This window comes from Parambassis ranga, chromosome 9 (genome assembly GCF_900634625.1).
Source record: "Parambassis ranga chromosome 9, fParRan2.1, whole genome shotgun sequence".
In the NCBI taxonomy this organism is placed as follows: Eukaryota; Metazoa; Chordata; class Actinopteri; family Ambassidae; genus Parambassis; species Parambassis ranga.
Window position 1 is genome coordinate 19028950 of NC_041030.1, and position 19300 is coordinate 19048249.

General features: G+C 42.3%; 1 protein-coding gene across 1 annotated transcript in view; it reads left to right on the plus strand.

Annotated features, from left to right (window-relative positions):
- Positions 1 to 19300, plus strand: part of ksr2 (kinase suppressor of ras 2) — a 72692-nt gene that overhangs the window by 41865 nt on the left and 11527 nt on the right. The window contains exons 6-13 of the mRNA XM_028414573.1: positions 7592 to 7661; positions 8879 to 8962; positions 9073 to 9158; positions 10716 to 10822; positions 12402 to 12570; positions 12677 to 12718; positions 14690 to 14759; positions 18925 to 18973. Of these exons, the coding sequence (XP_028270374.1) occupies positions 7592 to 7661; positions 8879 to 8962; positions 9073 to 9158; positions 10716 to 10822; positions 12402 to 12570; positions 12677 to 12718; positions 14690 to 14759; positions 18925 to 18973 (677 nt within the window). The remainder of the gene's footprint in view (positions 1 to 7591; positions 7662 to 8878; positions 8963 to 9072; positions 9159 to 10715; positions 10823 to 12401; positions 12571 to 12676; positions 12719 to 14689; positions 14760 to 18924; positions 18974 to 19300) is intronic.

Below are 19300 nucleotides of genomic sequence, written 5' to 3' on the forward strand. Positions count from 1 at the left end.
ATGTATCAGTCACAGTTCAAGTGTAAGGAAGTCAGCATCTCCACATGGTTTTTATGAGGCCTGCTCTCCTCTGAGAGCAGATTTTCACACTGCAGTGGCTGCTCTGACAGGGTGGATGTTACAGGAGAACTGGACAACAAGTAACTGTCTCACAGAGAGTTTATAAAAGATACACAAGGGCAAGAGCCGTCGACTTTCATTAGTTCTTTAAGCCTGACAGACATGCTTCACCTTTTTAGAGACCAGTTGCCTCGATTTATCCTCTGGACAATGTTTAGCTCATCTCCATGTTGTAAACAATATACAAGAATTCACTGATTACTTGAGTTTTGTTTGTGTATACATTGGTGCAGTAAGACTTGGCAGTCCATCCTGGACGACAACGAAAGCAACAGCTCATGACAAAGACACGCAGACTATGAACATTTGCCAACAAATGGAGGTTGGTGAGCTTCAAACATGGTATACCCACAGTGCTTTTAAAGTTTAGGCAGGAAAAAAAAACTTTTTGCAAGCAAAAATAGTTTGTTTTGTTACAGTTTTTTTGTGTTTTGGCGCTTGCTTCGGGTGTTATAAGTCCTTGTTTGTCTGGTGTGAAAAGTTACGGTGGTCACAGAGGGACATGTTAAATAGTCCGCTCACCTCTAGCACCTTCAGGCTGTTTGAGCTCAGAAAGTTGGAGCAGACAGCAGACCCCAGCTTGCTATGCTGCCTTGTGTCCACTTAAAGATCCAGTACCAGCCTTGGCAGTCAACCAACACAGACACCTGCTGCAAAACTGAAGTGAGTGTGTGTGTGTGTGTGTGTGTGTGTGTGTGTGTGTGTGTGTGTGTGTGTGCGTGTGTGTGTGTGTGTGTGTGTGTGTGTGTGTGTGTGTGTGTGTGTGGGAGTTTGAGAGTGTGTGCTTGTCGTGGATATAAATGGCTTAAATGTTCTTCATACGCTTTGTGCACAACTTCTAATGACATCACCCGCTCTCCCTAACCTCACGTAGATGCTCTGCAGTTGCGTCACAGGTCTCCTAGCAACCAGTCGTGGTACCAGAATCAGGTCCCTTTGAGAATCGTCAAAATAAATAATGGCTTTAAATAACGGCTACATTGAAACAGGCTGAGGAGAAATGGCTAACTGAGCAGGATAGCTTCAGTGAGGACGTGCAGCTCTGAGGATCGGCCTTCACTCCATAGGTATGAGAGAGGAGATGGATGTTGGCATGTTGACTCATGCTTGGAGAGGACATTCAGCTTTGTTTTTGTATTTGTGTCTAGCAGACAGGACTAAAAAAAAAATCTCACCTTTTGACTTTTGTCTGTTTTGACTTCAGTTACAAAACTCAGAAATCCTCTGAGTCAATATTTTGCTGCAGATGAAAACAAAGTGATATAAAGGATACAATATCTTATTTTATTTTATTTTATTTTTCCTTAACAGAATACCGATTAGGACCCGGATTAGTGAAAATTGTATTTAATTATCTTCTCTTGCCTCATCAATAAAAAATAGTGGTTTCCAGGTAAAGTTAAAGGTTTTTCAAGCAGGCCTTAATTTACTCTGTGTGTAGCTCAGAGCTCTTCCTTTAAAGCACCCACTCCAACTAATGAAACCCTGCAGACGAGGTCATAAACACCAGTCAATTAAGAGGCGGACTGGTCAATAGGTGCTATGTTGGTCTCTTAAAAGAGAAGCTTCACTGCTTTCACAGTGATCTGACTGACAGCTCCGCCAAACTAAACACACTGGCTGAATCAGAGCCGGCTCTTGGCGTAGGCGACATATGCAGTCGCCTAGGGCGCCACCTGCTGGAGGGGGCAGGTGGTCAAGCAAAGAAATATAGGGTCCCGCAATTAAGCTTAAGTCAGAGAGTCAAAATAAGGTTTAAGACGGTCAATAACCAATAAGTCCAAGTTGCTGACAAGTTACAAGGCAGAGGGGTCTATTCTATATATTCTATTCTGTTGTAAATTGTAATCTCATCACTCTCATAAGATAAGATAAGAAAAGATAAGATCCTTTATTAGTCCCCCACAGCAGAAACTCACAGGCTCATAGCCTCTTATAAATATTAACAATTTCCCTCAGGGATTATTAAAGTACATCTACGTATCTATAATTTAGATATACATCTATTAAATCGGGCCCTTTGTTAAACTAGTAAAAAAGTAAAAATAAATATTTATAACATTAAAAATGCAACTGAAATGAGTATAAAAAGAGATGACTTCAACCACCTGGCTGCTGTCCTGATCAAAATGGTGCCAGTGTTTTGCAGGTTATTCCTCACTCATTAGGATGATCAATGTCATGATACATACACAGATACAATGTTCCCTTATGGAACTATGCAATACAGTGGAAAGGAATAGATCAGGAGTTCTGTAGTGCCTCTGCTCTGTGGTAAAAACTCGTTGAGTCTTGTTGTTTGTACGTGCATGTCTTGCTTTGCTTGGCGGTGAGGTAAACATGCTGTAACCAGGGTGTGAAGGGTCTCTGATAATGGCTGCTAGGCCTCTCTGGGGCAGGGTGACCTGTACATGTTCTCTAGTTTGAAAAGCTCGGAGCTGGTCACCCTCTCAAATGTTGTTATGGAAAGACTTTCTGAGGTGCAGACATGTGCAGCAGGTGGCGACAGAATCAATGGCCGACCTGTAAAAGTTCAACAGCAGCTGTTCAGGAAGTTGTGCTTTTGGCAGCAACCTCTGGCAGTGAAGCCTTTGGAGCCATCACTGAGGCTAATGCAAACACAGAGGTAGCTCTGCTCAGCCTCCACCCTCTGGCCATTGATATTGATGAGGCGATGGATGAAGGACTTTAAACTTCTGAAGGTTCGTCTCCTACTTCTGGTGGTTCAGAGCCGATCTCACCTGGCACCAGGTTGTTAGGGGTCCTTGCTGTGTCCTCACTGGGTCACATTCACATTGTCTGAGAGGAACGAGCTCGCTTTGTGTGTTGAGTGGATATTGTGATGGAGCATGCAGCACTTCACTTCCCTGATGTCTTCCCCAAGGGTGACCCTGGCTGTCCTCTTGGCCTTTTATGATCTCCCTTTATGGAAAGCAGGAACACAGGCCTTCAGCAGCCTATTCACAGCTGGATTCATCCACAGTTTGTGGTCAGGAAGTGTGCGTAATTTGGACATTGTCCATGAGTTTTTGTCCCTTTCATCAAATATAATGTGTTTATTTGGACTGAGTAGGCTTTGGTGTCAGAAGCCACTGTGATCTGATATCTGATCCAGACCAGTGCAGCTGCACGCGTGAATGCAAATGTCTGACTCAGATGTGGTCTTTAACCCGATGGCACCCTTGAACTATGACCCTTGATGGCAAAATCTGTTATTCCTGAAGAACACCCTGTTGCTATGTGTAACAGCCCGTTGCTATGGACATGGTTTTGATCACTTTAGAGGTCCACGTCCAGTCAGCTCATGAAGTTTGGTTTTGTGTAAGTTTAAAATGAGATCTGGCGTCAGTGTTGTCCTTTTAACATGGCCGCCACAGGGTGCGTTATGTCACCTGAAATCCTTTTTTTTTTTTTTTTTGGGTGTCTGTCCGTTGGTCATTTTTACACGTCTGAACGCTCCGAGCTGTTTGAGTTCTCCAACTGAGGAAGTCTCTACCGAGCCATGAGGCCTCCGGGCATCATCTGTTCTCTCATCCATCCTCCCTCTGTCTCACTGGCACACTCCAAACCGCCAGTCTTTAAAAAGACTGCTGCTATATCTATAAGGCCGCGTGGAGATCCTTGTTTCATCCAAGATAATTGCTATTTTTCCAGCGCTGTGATTGCTATTGTCAGTTTATCATAGGGATTTTTTGCACGTGTGTTATTTGTAAATGTGTGTGACAACACTATAGTCTGCAAAAAAAGGCTGATCAGCGTGTAGCTGTTGCCATAGCAACTGTGCAACCTGGCTTTGTCTCTTGTTGTTTTTTTTTTTTCCTCACACTGATAGAAAAAAAAAAACCTTGTCTATTTCCACTCCTCTCTTAGTTGGTTTCTTGCTGCCACTCCAAACAAATACTTGTTCAGTGGTGTTCTTTCTCCTCGTGGAAAAGCCTCATTAAAACACACGGATGAGAATATGCTGCGCGACAGCCTGTAACACATCGCTCATATAACACACGCATAGAATAATGCAGCACATCGTGCAGCAGACGCCCACACTGTTGACTTTTTTTTTTTTTTTTTTTTTTTTTTCTGCTGCTCTGCTCAGTCCGCTGTATGGATACAATACAATTATTTTGTTAAGACACAAAAAGCAAAGGCAGTACAAGACAGGAAGCTATTGATTACCTCCTGATTATACTTGATTGCGTCTTGCATCTTCTCTGCCAAAGTGCTGCATGCTTTCCCTTGAGCGGGAGTACCTTAATGATCCTGATAGCGTAAGATTTCACGTCTTAATTGTGACATGCTTCTTCGCATGTGGCGAATAGCGGTGTATAGTCAATCAGATGAAGAGGCATCTGAGCTGAACATCCAATAAACAGTATTTGGTTGTAAATAGGCTCATAAACTTGAGTAGTCTCTGTGCGCACTACCTCTCCTCTTTGTTGAACCTACACACAGATGCAAACAATGTAGTAATGTAGTAACATTTCTCTGTTTAACCCCCCAAAAAACACATTTTCAGCCCTATGGTCTGATATATATGTCATGTGCCGAGCCAGTAGAGGAGGAGGGGTGGGTTGAGAAAGGCCTTGGCTTAATTAGGCTGAGGCCAATCAGAGAAGATGGAGGAGGACACTGTTGTCTGGCGCCTTGGGGTTTCTCAGCTCCTGCAGGCTCATCTGTCACACACACACACACAGGCGCACACATGCATAGATGCACGTCGACAAAACAACCCAAGTTTGTATTTGCATGTTGTTTTTGAATGTCCTAAAGTTTTGGTGTTTTCACCTTGTGACAAGTTGTCACCTGTACGTGTGAACCAAAGCACTCTTCTCTTTTGTTTTTTTGCTCCGGCGGCACCTCCGAGACTCCAGCTTTTGATTTTCTCATTAAATTTGTGTACAATGTAATATTTTTTCAGTTTGCCTTCATGCCTCTTCAGATATCATAATGGGAACGTTGTTTTGCCATCACACCTGGAAGAAAAATGTAACAGGCAACAAAGATGAGACTCAAATGTAAGATGATGCTGACATGAGATATTTTAGCTGACCTGTGGTAACAGTAATTGCAGAGACAGTAAATACCTGACCTGACCTAGGAGTACAACTGAAGCATCCTTCCAGTTTTCACACCTAAAACGGGTCTATAGTGTATATAGTTTATGACAGCCAGGAGCCTGAAACTCCAAGAGGCTGCTGCAGCCCTGGTTTTTGCATTCTGGGAATATCCTGTGTTTGGGTGACAGGAAGCATCCTCAAAACGGCCGATTTCACAAAAATCATGGAATATAACTGCAGACATTCAACATGAAACATGCAAAATTCTGTCATTTGTCACTTTTTTTCATGTGCGCTGTCGGGATGATTTACACTATCCGCGAGAGAGAGAGAGAGAGAGAGAGAGAGAGAGAAAGAGAGGTAGGAATTGCTGTTGAAGACAGACACAGACGTCAACACACACACACACACACACACACAGGATGACAAACAGCTCGAACCACTCTGCTGACAAGTCCAGTCATCTGCCAGTCGCCAACAAGGCCGACAAGAAGCAGATGATGCCAGTTCCCCTTTATATTGAGTTATCAGGTTGATTGAGTGTAATTGAGCGATGCATCGGAGTGCACGGAGAAGACACCAAGCCTCAAGAGAGACTGGGGGAGGAGGAGAGCCCAGGAAATGCTGCATGGCTCCAGGACCACGACATTAGTGCTGTCAGCAGCTGCTGATTACTGCCCGAGCCTCTCAGCAGATGAAAAATTAGAATCGCACAGGTTTCTATCTATTATTTCTAATACGGGTGCAAATTATTATGTACATATTATATACAATATACAGTGAGGATACTGTCACCTTTAGAAAATGCAATACATAATAGGTAAATGTTCAAGAATCTTTTAGGAGCAAAAAAAGGTCTGAAAACAACCCAAATGATTTTCACATTTGGGCCTAAATGAGTTGAACCTCTCATATTTAGATCCATCTCATTACACAACTCGGCCACAGACCCATTTTCAGTTCGAAGAAATAATACTCATGAATAACTTTGCATAGATGTCATCAGAAAACCATCTTTTTTTTAGATCTCCTTCTCTGATACTTCATTTTACTTGATCAGTTCCAAGCTGCATGTTTATTGTCTGAGTCGCTGTGACGGATAAGTAGATGCAGAACATCAGAGGATGTGTTAGGATGGGCCCATACACACAGATGTTTCTCTCCAAAGATCAGGGTTTGGTATTTTCAAGGCAAAGCTTCCTCTTAATTTCAGCTTCCATGCAGTCTTGCCTCTAACAGAACAAAAGATAAGCACTGTACAGCCATGACAACCACCACAGAATATGTCTAAAATGATTATGAAACATCTCTTTGTTTCATTTTTTGGGGGATATTGATGGTAAAAATGTCTAAATTGTTCAAAACATCCCTGTTATATGCCTTTTTTTTTTGGGGTGAAACAGAACACTAAAAATGATTGTACGCGATGCACTTTCCTGTGCGACCTCTGACTCTGTCAGAATTTTTCAGCATAGCTCTTTTGTCATTGGATCGTTGGCAGCCGGCTCGTCATTATACCACGCTATCATCTCGATGCACATCCACCACATCCAGCCGCCTTCACAGGGAGCAGTGTGTAGGCTGCCATTCTCACCTGGCATTAAGAGATGGCACGTAAATGTACCTGGCTGCTCAGTCGTCGCAGGCACTAATGGACTAAGAGAAAGGTTTTTGTTGTTGATCTTCACAATGGACTACAGATAGCATGATGTCGCTTCATCACAGACTCATACTGCATTTAAGCATGCAGTTCAGTTGAGATGGTTTCAATAAGACCGTGACAGTTTGAAGTCTGAGAGAGCGCATTATATAGAACGGCCTTTGTTTTTATTGTCATTCCTCTGCCTGCAAACAACTACATCCTCAGTCGATAACACTGATTGAGCCATAGATTGCAATTAAAGATGGAAGAACCCGCATGCAGTACGGCTCCATTGTGGTATCTTCCATCCTCAGCAGCATGACCTCAAGTAATACCTTGTAGTCACATGTGCGTGTGTAAACATGTTTTGTTGTTCCTCACACTGCTGTGGTGGCTCAGCCAGCCACGGCTGAGGTTCAAGTTTTAACCAGTTTGTGTTCAGAAACCACCTTCAGAACTCATCAGATATGGAAACATAACCGTCACACGTGTTTTGTTTTTCTACCTGTCCATCACACCTGGACAAAACCTGCAACACAATGAGGATGACACTGAAAATGTGAGCACCATTGCCAGGGAATACAGCTTACTTCCTGTTCTCAGACCTTAAAAACAGGCCTAGTGATTCAGGTTTCAAGGAAGTTGAACTTCTTTGTTTTGAACATGTGAGACATCATAGTCGGCCATCAGTCGGCTTTAAAATCTGCCATTTTACCATTTTAACTGATAAAAATGACGACTAACAATGTCACCCCTTCTTCTTCTTCCTCTCCAGACACTCTCTCAGTGCCTCGCTGGTCCCCACAGATTCCCCGAAGAGATCTGGGAAACTCAATAAAACACAGGTAGGCCTGAAAGCAAAGTGTGTGGATTTCGTTTGCCTTTGTGCATTCATCTGTGATAGAACGCATCCAAGCACTCATCCAACCGGCTTCATCAGTTCTGATCATCAGAACTGATGCTGCTTTCCAAGCTGCTTGGAAACATCTTCGAGAAAACTCTACAAGTCCATACGCCTTGCTTCAAACTTCTCCACATATTATGACCTGGATGACTGAGAATCTTCATCAACAGGCCTCTTGCATAACTCATCTCAGTTCCCACTTTCCTCTTTGTCTTTCTCTCTCATCCTCCTCATCTAAAAAGTGAAAACAGTGCAGATTAGTTGTGGGATCGCAGCAACCTGCAGAACGTGGGTGTCAGAGAAGCATCATATGCCGCCAAAGCAAGCACAAATATCATTTATAGAGCCGTTATTTGAAGATTAAGGTTGGTTTTAAGACGGGACATTATCTCCGTGATGCAAAATTTAAAACGTGTGTCCTTGATCACATTGTTGGCCTCTTAAGATGAATGCATTGTGTAGCCGCCTCATAATGCACCACTTTGGCTTTCTTCTTTGCTCATTTCTTTATGCAGAATCTCCCATAACTGACAGTCCACTAAGAAATCAGACAGAAGTTGGTCGTGCCTCTCAGTGGAGGCAGAGCCTGATAAAGACATTTGGATCCTGTCAAAGTACATTAGTCACCTGTCATTAGCCAGGCAGCCGTGCTACAGGCATCCATGCGTTGCATCAGTAAATATGCAGCCGCGCCGGACGGCTCAGTCAGGCGATGGTTGTTACCACTGTATTGCTTTAAGGGTGGCGCAGGTCTACAGAACCCCCATCACTCAGCCTGATTGTTGTATTGATGCACATGTCGCGGCCTCCGTCTTCTCGCCTGCTGAGCGACTGGGCAAGATGTTCATTTGCACGGTGAAAAATGAAATGGGCCCAAATTAAATCAGCAGGTGAGGGAGATTAGGAAGGTAAACACTTGTGGAGGAGAAGCTTCTTCAGGCATCTGTTATCCGCGCAGAAAGGTTACGCAGCGAATGTGATGCGTCTGGCAAAAGCCATCTGTCAGAATGAGAGAACGTAGTGAAAGGCAAAAGGTCAGAACCTGTGTTCTCCTCATGATAATCCGCAGCTCCGATGTGTCATATAGATGTGCAACAAGATGAAAGCAAAGCCCTCTCTTATTTATCTCACTCTGTCATCTTCTTCTTCTGCCTGCAGGTTTTCCACAAAGTATTGGATGTCCCAGACCTGCATAGTGTGTGGAAAGGGAATGTTGTTTGGACTCAAATGTAAAAACTGCAAGTACGTCTGATCCCACGAGATGGTTCTTTGTCTCTAGCTTGTTTATATGACCCATTTTTGTTTCGTCTCATTTCATCGACTACCTTTAATCTGCTTTTGTTTGCACTCAGGCTGAAGTGCCATAACAAATGCACCAAAGAAGCCCCACCTTGCCATTTACTGATCATACAGCGAGGCGGACGAGAATCCCTCAAAGGTACATTTGCTTTCCATCGTCACTCATGGTGATCATTTAAAGTAATATTCTCCTGCCGTGTGTTAATAAATGTGTGAATGATACATTTCAATGTTTTGAATAGTATTGGGATGATTTGTGTGTGTGTGTGTTGTTATTTCCAGTGTTGACGGTTGTAATTTGACGCCATTATTGGAGTCATTTTACAGTCTGTGCTGGTGTTTGAATAGTAAATAACAGCCAAGAACCTGAAGTTATCTGAAGGTTAGAAAACAACAATCACTTTTGCACAGATGTGCCTGTTTGCAGTTGCACAATGTGTTGTTGATTGCAGATAAGATGTCATTTATATCTGGTTGCTTTTCTTTGTCCTCATTTTTGCCACTCTATAATAAAGACTCATACTGTTAAGCCCCGGGCACATTTTTCCATGCATGCAAGCTGTAAATGTTCCAGCTTGCATGGATGCATGCGTCTTTTTACCTTTGTGCCACCACGGGCGTGCTGAGCCATCGCCAACGCGTGCCTTCTTCCTCTAAATTGCTGCTTCTAAGATTAACCGCCGAGTTATATGGCGCAGAGTCTGAAGCTGTTGAGCAACTGATGGAGTTACGTGTTGTGTTAGGAAGCTAGCCAAAGTTTTTCAACTGGTGTACTGTGTAAAACGTTAAATAACAGTTTGTAAAATGATCCTGAAATGAGCAAGATTATTATTGTAAGACATTGTTATCAATAGATATTGGCCTTAAACTAAAATATTAGCCAATAAGAACAAAGCATAGCTGCTAGCACAGTTGCTCTGCATTAGCATTTCTTTAAATCTAGAACTTTAATTTTTCCACTTTAATAAGTTCAGTGCACTACAGGAAAGGCTGAATGATGCCTATTTCTGTATGGAGTTGAACAATATTGGCATATTAGATAGATTTAAAAAAAATCATTATAGTGCATCCCTACTGAGAGCCATTATTGGCTCAGCTTGTGCTGTACTTAATGGGCTTGGTGTTAAAAAGGGGGATGTTAAGTCAGTGAATTGGAGCTACAGTTCATTTCTATGCTGCTGCTGTCATATATTTAAATACGAGAGTCCCTGTTTGAAAAAGTCGAACAACTTCTGCTGGTTTCGGCGGGTAGAAGGTAGAAGGTCATCTGCTGATTAATTAAGCCACGTACGTTTTACAAGTGTGATTGCGTCACGTACTGTTTATACAGCGGTGGCAAAATTTTCATTATCTGCTATGAGAATTAAGATTCTTTTATCCCTCCTCTGCCTCCCCCGCTCCCTTTCTCCCCCAATAAGATCACCAAGGAACGACTCAAGGTAAGGAGCACTAATTACACTCAGCTTTAGTTAGAGAAAGTGACAGCTTGTTAATGACATATTTTGCTTAAGGAGACTTTTTTTATATAGTGTCTTTGATAATAAATGGATGGTGTTCATTTTTCACATTAAAAGCACAGCCTGATAAAGAGTTTTTTTTCTGTGTGCTAATTTTCCTAAAGCTAGTGTTGCTTAATGTCGGCCTCCTGCAGGGCTTCATTGTTCCTTCTCTGCATGTTTTTTTTTTTTTGTAGTAGCTCGTCTGGTACGGACTGAATCAGTGCCATGTGACATCAATAACCCGCTCAGGTACACAGACCTGCACATCAGTCAGACGCTCCCCAAAACCAACAAAATCAACAAGGTAAGCATGAAAAATACACCCTGCCTTACACTGAGCGCATAACCCGGCCTACATATCCCTCACTTTTTTGGGGGGAGGGTGTGGGGGGGTCTGGTTTATGAGTCATTGTGTGTTTCCTCAGGGGATCAGGAAAGCGTACAGAAATCTTTAGCGGCGTTGATGCTTACACAGATGAATTTGTTTTCAGATGCTGAATGTTTTGCAACAAGAACATCTAACAAGTCCTGCTCTTTATTATTAAGATTCCTATGGTGGTAGCTGATGGGAAAGTCTTAAGAAGCGAATGTGCATGTTAAAAATATATCATGTGTGATCAGCTTCCTGCATCCATGACCTTTAAAAACATTGGTAAAGTGAAACCATATCATCATGGAAATATGTTTGCAAAGAAGAAATGGATGTATGAACGCTGCTTGACGTGCTGGTAGCTGCAGGTCCGTGCTGAGTTTGAGGTTTCTCTCAAATTGTTGTAGTTTTGATAGTGAGGCAAGAATATATGTTATAAGTCTTTGGCTTTATTCATACTTGTCAATGTCAAGGTGATACGTTTAACATATTTTTATACTAATTTTTATTATTTTGCAGTGTTTTTTGCCAGTGAATTCATAATAACATGATAAAGATCAAGCTCCATATTTAAGTTTTTGGGATAAAAATATCAAAAGGTGACATCAGCTTCAGTCAGTTCATCACACAGTGCATACTCTTTACATCATTACAGGCTGTTTTCCAAACCATTCACTACCTCTCCGGATTGATTTCCCACCTCTTCCAAGCAGCCATTGATTCATTTCAGTGAGCTTGGGAGATCCACCAGCAGAGACTTAAAACTTGTTTGAAGAAGATAAGATGAAGATCAATTTTTATCAGTTTATTGTTTGACTTTTTGACTAAAGTCAGAAAGACAGCAATTATTTTTGAAAACTTGGCCGACTTCGAGTGATCTTACGACATTTTGGTATTATTATGTTGAGCTATTGGAGGAAAGTCACTGTCTGTTTTGTAAATGTTGAGTCGCATGAGTGAAGAACGGGACTGGACTTTGACTGGGGCTGTTGCAGGAGGTGGCAAACGTACCCTGAAATCAAAGAGCTTTACATTCTGACAAGGATCAGATGATTGGCTCTAATAAATTCTGAGTATTTTAAATGAAAACCAGATAAAACTGCTGTTTAAAAGAAACATGGAACACATATAATGAGTGTGAATGTAAAGTACTTTTCTTGATTTGATTTTGTTAGTTTTATCTTGGCATTGGGATGTTGGAGCGTCCTTGAATGCACCACTTATAAAGCTGCTTTTTACCAGTGCAGGCCTTACACACACTGATAGCATAAATTCAGCCAGAGAAGGAAAAGCCAGCATATTGCTCTTTGTGATGGATTACCTCTGTCGGGCAAGTTTCAAATCTCTGCGCGTTGATTTTCATATTGTAGTGAAATTAATGAAAACCAAGTTCTGCCTGGGAGGGAGAAAATCAATCTAAAAACTGTGTGGTGGGTTCAGGCCAACGATGAAGCAGAGTGAGAGCGATTAACAAGACAGTGCTGAGCTTTTGATTCCCTTTCTGCCTTCTCAGGATCACATCCCAGTTCCATATCAACCAGACTCCAGCAGCAATCCCTCGTCCACCACCTCCTCCACCCCTTCTTCTCCGGCTCCTCCTTTGCCCAGCAGCGCCACACCCCCATCGCCACTACACCCATCTCCACAGTCGGCACGGCAACAGAAACAGTTTAACCTGACAGGTAACGCTGAGCATGTAAAAAAAAAAAACATGAAGCCTTAAATTCAAATTATTAATCGGCAGGTAATCGATCAAATTACAGCAACTTTTTTTGTCTCCTTACACAGCCTCCAGTTATTTCAAGTACAAACAACAGTTCATCTTCCCGGGTAAGTGCCTCATAATTGATCATTTCCCCTATCTATAATACGCTGCAACCAGCCAGGCATGAGTAAGGAGTAGGGCTCTTTTGATGTTGTTGGTTTTCATCCCCTCACCTTGGCCTGCTTTAGGACACACACACACACACAGACACTCCACACCCACTCATGCCTGTCTCATTTGGGCCTCCTAATGATTTGTCAATGCCCGGGCTCTACAGCTTTTTTACAGCTTTTTGCCCACACAGGCTTTGCTCATTTGGCAGGTTATTAGAGTCAAGACAACCTGGAGTGGTGTGAGGAAAGAGAGAGCGAGGTGTAACTGGGATGTGGGGAGACATCATTTGGAGATGCATGCAGCAGCATATTCTAATGGTTGTGGTGGTTAAATTATGTCAGTGCTACCTTTATGAGCTCATTAACAAATGGTCAAACCCAGCCGATACTCTAAACCCATAATGGTGTCATCATGCCATGTTAAAATGGCCGCTTCCTTTGATTAAAAGCACTTCCAAAGGTCATCACTGTCTGCACAAACTGTCACATGGATCGCACGCTTTTACATTCAGTTTGACTGGCTCAGATTCACACCGCTGGGTGTTTCTTATGCTTCCAGTCCTCCCGGCTTTACAGGTCTTTGGTGTAAATCCATGAAAAAAAAACATCCATGCAGGAAACAAAAGCAGGTCCTTCTCGCTGCGAGGTGCTGGTTGCCAGCCTGTAATGCACCGTGCAACAACAAAAAAAGGGGGAATGTTCTCAGCGGCTCGCACTTTGTGGCACAGATTGTCAAAGCGTGCCAACACAAGCACGGCAGCTAATCCTCCTGTAGGTAGATAAAACACAACAGCTGACCTAACTGCGTCTTACATGTTGAAGATTAGCGTTTCCAAAGAATAAAAATGTGTATATGAAAATCAAATGAAATGTCCTTTTTTCGGCTTTGAACACACATGCACCGTGAGAATGTGACGAGCTTTTCTTTTTACAGCTCACAGCCAAGTGTTGTCTAATGCCCACCAGGAGAATAGAAGCATACATATAAAAGATGGTGTTGAATTTCAACATGATGTTTCTAATCTACATGATACTCCAGCCCCTCTTTACCAGGAAAAACAAAGACAGTAGTGCTTACATTTGTGAGTCAACTGCTGTAGCTGTGCCATTCAGGTTGTGTATCGTTGCCATGGTAGCAGGAACATTGTGGAAAAGTTTGTCCCATCATTTCATGTTCAGGGCAGAAGTTGATAATGAGGGCAGTGGTACCTGTTTAAAGCCAAGTCTCAAAATCTGCAGTTCCCCTCCTCTGCCTCTTGGGGGCCTGAATCCAAATGTGAAACACTCTCCATAGACCTCAATGTTAAAAAGTAACACATATATACAAATATTACAAAATATTGACATGTTTATGATGCTAGAAGTGATTTTTGGCACTTGTTTTATTTCTAATAATTTATTTATAATACATTGCAAAGAATAAACACCATGACCACTCACAGGCCAGTGCTGGTTTAGACCACTCGCCCAACTCGGCTTCACTTTACCTCTTTGCCCAGAGGAGTCTAAAAAGATGGCGCCAACCTCAGAAACCTGTATGATCTTATACATACAGACTGTGGTTTATACTGGCTGCAAGGGATCCGTTCACAATTAAAGCACTCAACAATAAACAATGTGTTTAACAGCGTGTTAATTAATTTTTCATTGTGTTAGAGAGATAAGTGACAAGCTGATGGTTTGATATGGAGACTGTGTTGCTGTGTTTTTTCCTTTTTTTAAAAAACACATTGACTTCTGCGTCTTTTAAGATTAAGATTAAGATTAAGATTAGGAATTACTTTACCTTATTAATCCTCATAGGGAAATTGGGTAAAATATTTTTCTAATATATATATATATATATTTAAAAAACATCCAAACTGTATAAACATGATTGAATATGATAGTATTTTGATCTAATGTGTGTGTGTTTGTGTGTAGATGTGGCCCCAGAGGCTCCTCCTAGCAGAGCACCACAGGTCATCCTGCACCCTGTCCTGTCTGAACCGGGGTAAGTGTAATCTACTACAGAGGGGATTAAAAAAAAAACATACAACTACATGTTAGTGGAAGTAAGAACTGATCTTCATCCAGCTCTTCCTCCCTGTCTGTGGCTCTCTCTCTCTCCCTCTCTCTCTCTCTCTCTCTCTCTCTGGTCAGAGGCCAAGTCAAACTTATTGGAGCACAGATATTTGGGTGACAATTTCAATGTGAGGGACGACATGACGATTACTCAGAGACTAATGTTAACATGGCCTTTAGTTCACGGTACACTTGGGATGCCAAGTGGATTCTCACTGGCTCTTTGAGGAAGCCAGTGGTCATGGCAAAACAACCGGAAGAGGAGGATTAGTGATGAGATGCCTTTCGACCCAGATGTTAATTAGATTAGGATCTCAATCTATCACAAGAAGCGGGGCAAGAGGACCTCCGTCTGTAGACGGATGGTCAGTTGTGATGAAGTATGGTCCGTGCCCATAGATTGTAATGGAATAATCAATAGCAAATAATGGAGATAATCCAGTTTTGGAAATATCAACATGGTGGCCCGGACAGAGTAAAAGGCAAATGATATGGCTGTTTTTTTAATGCAGATATGGAGCTATACATATTTATAAATAAGTGGCATTTTATGCTTGAATGTTCAGCTGCTGGCTTTGAGATAACAAAGCAAGAAAATAATAAGAATCAGCAGAAAATATAGGACTGAAGCAGAATGGGATGCATGCATCACAGCAGGGGGTTTGGAGTCATTTCCATAATCATTATGATGCAACACAAAGGCATTATTCTGAGGTGTGACACATTCATGCTGCTTTTAAAGCAGAGATGGTCAGGACGAGGCAGGACAGGCTGCACCACATGAGATCTGTGGGGCGGAGGTGTGGAGGTGTGGAGGCAGGGGGTCAGGTCGCTGTCCACTTTGTGTGACCTGCAAGTTATTTATTGACCCTTTTGTGTGTTGATTTTGGGAGATTCTTTTTTTAGTGAAATGAAGTCAAGTAAATCAAAATACTGCATTTTTTTGAACAACGATCCCACTCCTGTTAGATCCTGTCTGACCTCGGTGCCACATGTGTGCACATGTCTCTCTGTGGAGAGGCAGTAAATACATTTGTCAGAAAATGAACTGCAGCATGTTGATCAATGGACTGTTTGTTTTTTAATAGGTCATTTTTTCATTTGTTTGATTTTAAATTCTAAATTAAAATATCAAATGAACGAATGATACAGGGACCTATCAGCAGGGGAGGTGAATGTTCAATTCTTAAATTTTGTCCACACACGAGACAGAAAACACACACACACACCATGCCGAGTGTGTGAATAGACGACAGTCTTCATTTTTCATTTCATCTATGTGAGGTTAAACAGTGTCAAACCACGACCTTAATGAGAGAGACAGACCCAGACAGACTCTACCTTTTTAAATTCTTTATTCAAGGATATACAGGGATACTCTGAATATTGTTTAATTACATTATTTGGATTCATTACTTCAGGGGTTCAGGGCTAAATTCCTGTTAAATATTTTACCTCACGTTGACCTCAGTGAGCAAAGGATTAATCAAATAGGTAGGGTAGGAGATTTTGAAAACTCAGTGAGAGTCAGCCAGATTTGGAAAGTAAACACACGCCCCTTTCTCTCGGAGCTCACCATGAAGCCACGCCTCCTAATCACATGGACGTGCATTACCTGAAGACGAGCTGCGGTCTGTGACTTCGGCCATCATGCACGTACCTCTCTGGTGCACGCAGAGCAGGAAGAGAGTGACAACCAGCCAATACTCCGCGCAGGGTCCACCCGGAGGATTGGCTGATGTTTTTAGCGTTTTATAGCTTCCGCAGATGATTCATATTCTTTGTTTTAAAGCAAAACTGCCGAACTAATTGGTTGCTATCGGATTGTAAAGAGAAGTTACACTAATTTAACAAAAAGTGCATCAGAATGAACCTTTAAGATTAAGAAAACCTGTATTTGTCCCACATTGGGGAAATGTGGGACAAATACAGCAGATACAGAAAGCAAAAGATAAGATAAGAAAAGCTATGTACATAATAAAATAAAATAAATCTCCTATAAAATATACAATATAATAAAAAAGAGTATATAAAAGGATTTAAAATTATAGTCAATATATTTAAGATTTTGATTTTGAAGCAGGTAATTAAATCACCGCTTTCACAGTAGACAGTTTCTCCTTTTTCTTCACGTTTTCTTCTTCCTTTCTTCTTCTGTGTTTTTTTTTAAATGTGAATACATTAGCACGGTTATAAAACCTCGTATTCCTCTGATTTAATTAATGCCATTGTCCCTCCTCACTCACATCTTTGTATGCTCTCACAGTGGCAGCTGTGCAGATTTCTCTGGCCTTAATGGCCTCATCCCAGGGTTAATGAGGGCCTGTGTCAGACCCCAACACCCCGCAGGATTCCCTCATTAGAGCAGAGACCGAACCGCCGGTCGGGTCCGTTGCGCCACAGGAATCACATTATTTTATACACCGCCGCCGCCGCCTCACCTGTGTGTGGTCTGCACCCAGAGTCCAGGGTCGCTTTGCAAACCGGTGTTAATATACCACAGAGGGGGTGGTGCGTGATGATACACAGCCAGTTATATGTGGACGGGTTGATGAAGGGAAGTGGGTTCATTTATGTGGCGTCACTGGCGGTGAGAATGTACATGTTGGAGTCAAGAATTAATGGGGGCGCAGGGTGCAAATGCACTTAAAAGGTCTTGCTAGGTGATGAAATAATTACTTTTAAAAAGTAAAATACATGAAAAAGAAGGAAAAGATGCCACAAAAAGGTTTAAACATAATCAAATAAGGAGAAATATGACTGTCCGTCTTCATTTTGTAGCAGTAGAAAGGACAGTGGCTTGGTGTGATTAAACTAAAAGCAATACAAAAAAAGCTATTCCCTGAAAATGATTATCTCAGTCATTGAAATGGCCTCAATAAAGGACCTCACATGTAAAAAAAAAGAAAGAAAAAAGGATTTGGCATCAACTAGATGTCTCGTCTTTGGTGTCTTGGTAAAAGCAGACCAAAGAGGTTACTCGCTCACAGAATAGGATGGCAGGTAGCTGCGATGCACACACACACAGAGCTAACATCTTTGGAGCACGTATTACGCTGAGTCAAAGCGCATAAAGGCATCTTTAAAACCAGGCTGCTGGTGGAGTCAGGGTTTCAGATCGCTTAAATAAATCAGGCAATGAATGAGCAAACAGGCCAGTTGAGCAGGAGCGATTTTAAACATACTGAAACTCTGATGATTGGAAAGTTGTAGTAATACCAGTATTACTATAGTGGCAACGACAGCATGGCGCTCATTAACGAAGTGTCTGTTGAACAAACTAACCACTCCCAACACCTTCCTTCAGGACTTTTACAATTGCCAGAAAGAGAGACAACAAGATGAAGCAGCTGATGATGTTGCCAAGCAAACGTAGGCCCCTGAGGGTGACGCTCGTTAGCATGCTAAGGTTGGCAGATGTTAGAACTTCCATCAGTCTCAGTTGATGAGCTGCGCTCGAGACCCTCAACTGAATGCACGCGTCCTTCAGAAGACGTGTTCTGCAGAGGTGTGTGCTCCGGAGACGGTGCCCTCTAGTCTGTTAACCTCCTGTTCATAATTACCTTGCTGGCTCTGTTGCCTAGCAACCTGCAGTTGATATTGACTTTCCTGGGAGTGTACATATCAACCCTAAAAAACAACCAGCACAAGGAAAGTGATGATGAAGGATCCACCAGGGAAATGTTTCTGAAACGGGACAGTCCTGTTGTCTGTCGGTCTACGCTGGGAAACAGCCTCCCACACACAACCTCAAATCACCTGCAGTTGTCAAGGTTGCTAGGCGACAGGAGCTGGGATTTGTGATGAACAGGAGATCCTCCGGCTTCATTTAACAACTGTTGATGTGTGACCTTCGCGGCCCCACGAAGGACGCGAAGGCCGTGCTGTCCGAGTCCTTGACAGGATTCAGCCCCCAACCTGGGAGGCAGTTAAAACCTGACCTGCAGGCCTTTTTAAAGAATAGATCTGTGTCGACCATGTGATCCCAGCCAACGTTCAATTATGAAATATCTTTCTTTCACAGTCTCTTCTACCAGAACAACTTTTTATTGTGTGTTTACATTATAAATCTCTCCGTTTTGTTTTGCTTTCAGGAATGAGGGAAACCCTTTACTTCAAATCGAAGTCGAACCTACGTCAGACGTGAGTCCTTCTCCTGATCCCTGCATGTGACCTTTGTGATAAAAGCTCCATACACACCGTTTCCGCTGTGATTACTTGTCACCCCGAAATGAAGAAAATATGCAGTTTCCACAGTGTCGCAGTCATTTGTGTTGTTCTCTCATTTAGCATCATTTGTATTAGCTCTCTGTGGAGCCTCCAGGTAAGCTGGGCGCATCTTCATCGCCGTTTCTATAACAATTATATATTCAGAGAGAAAATGCCATGCAGATTGCTTTGAATTGATATTCCAGCAGGCGCCGTCGAATAGGTCGTTTTCACTCTTTATATTTAAAATCAAATCAGCCA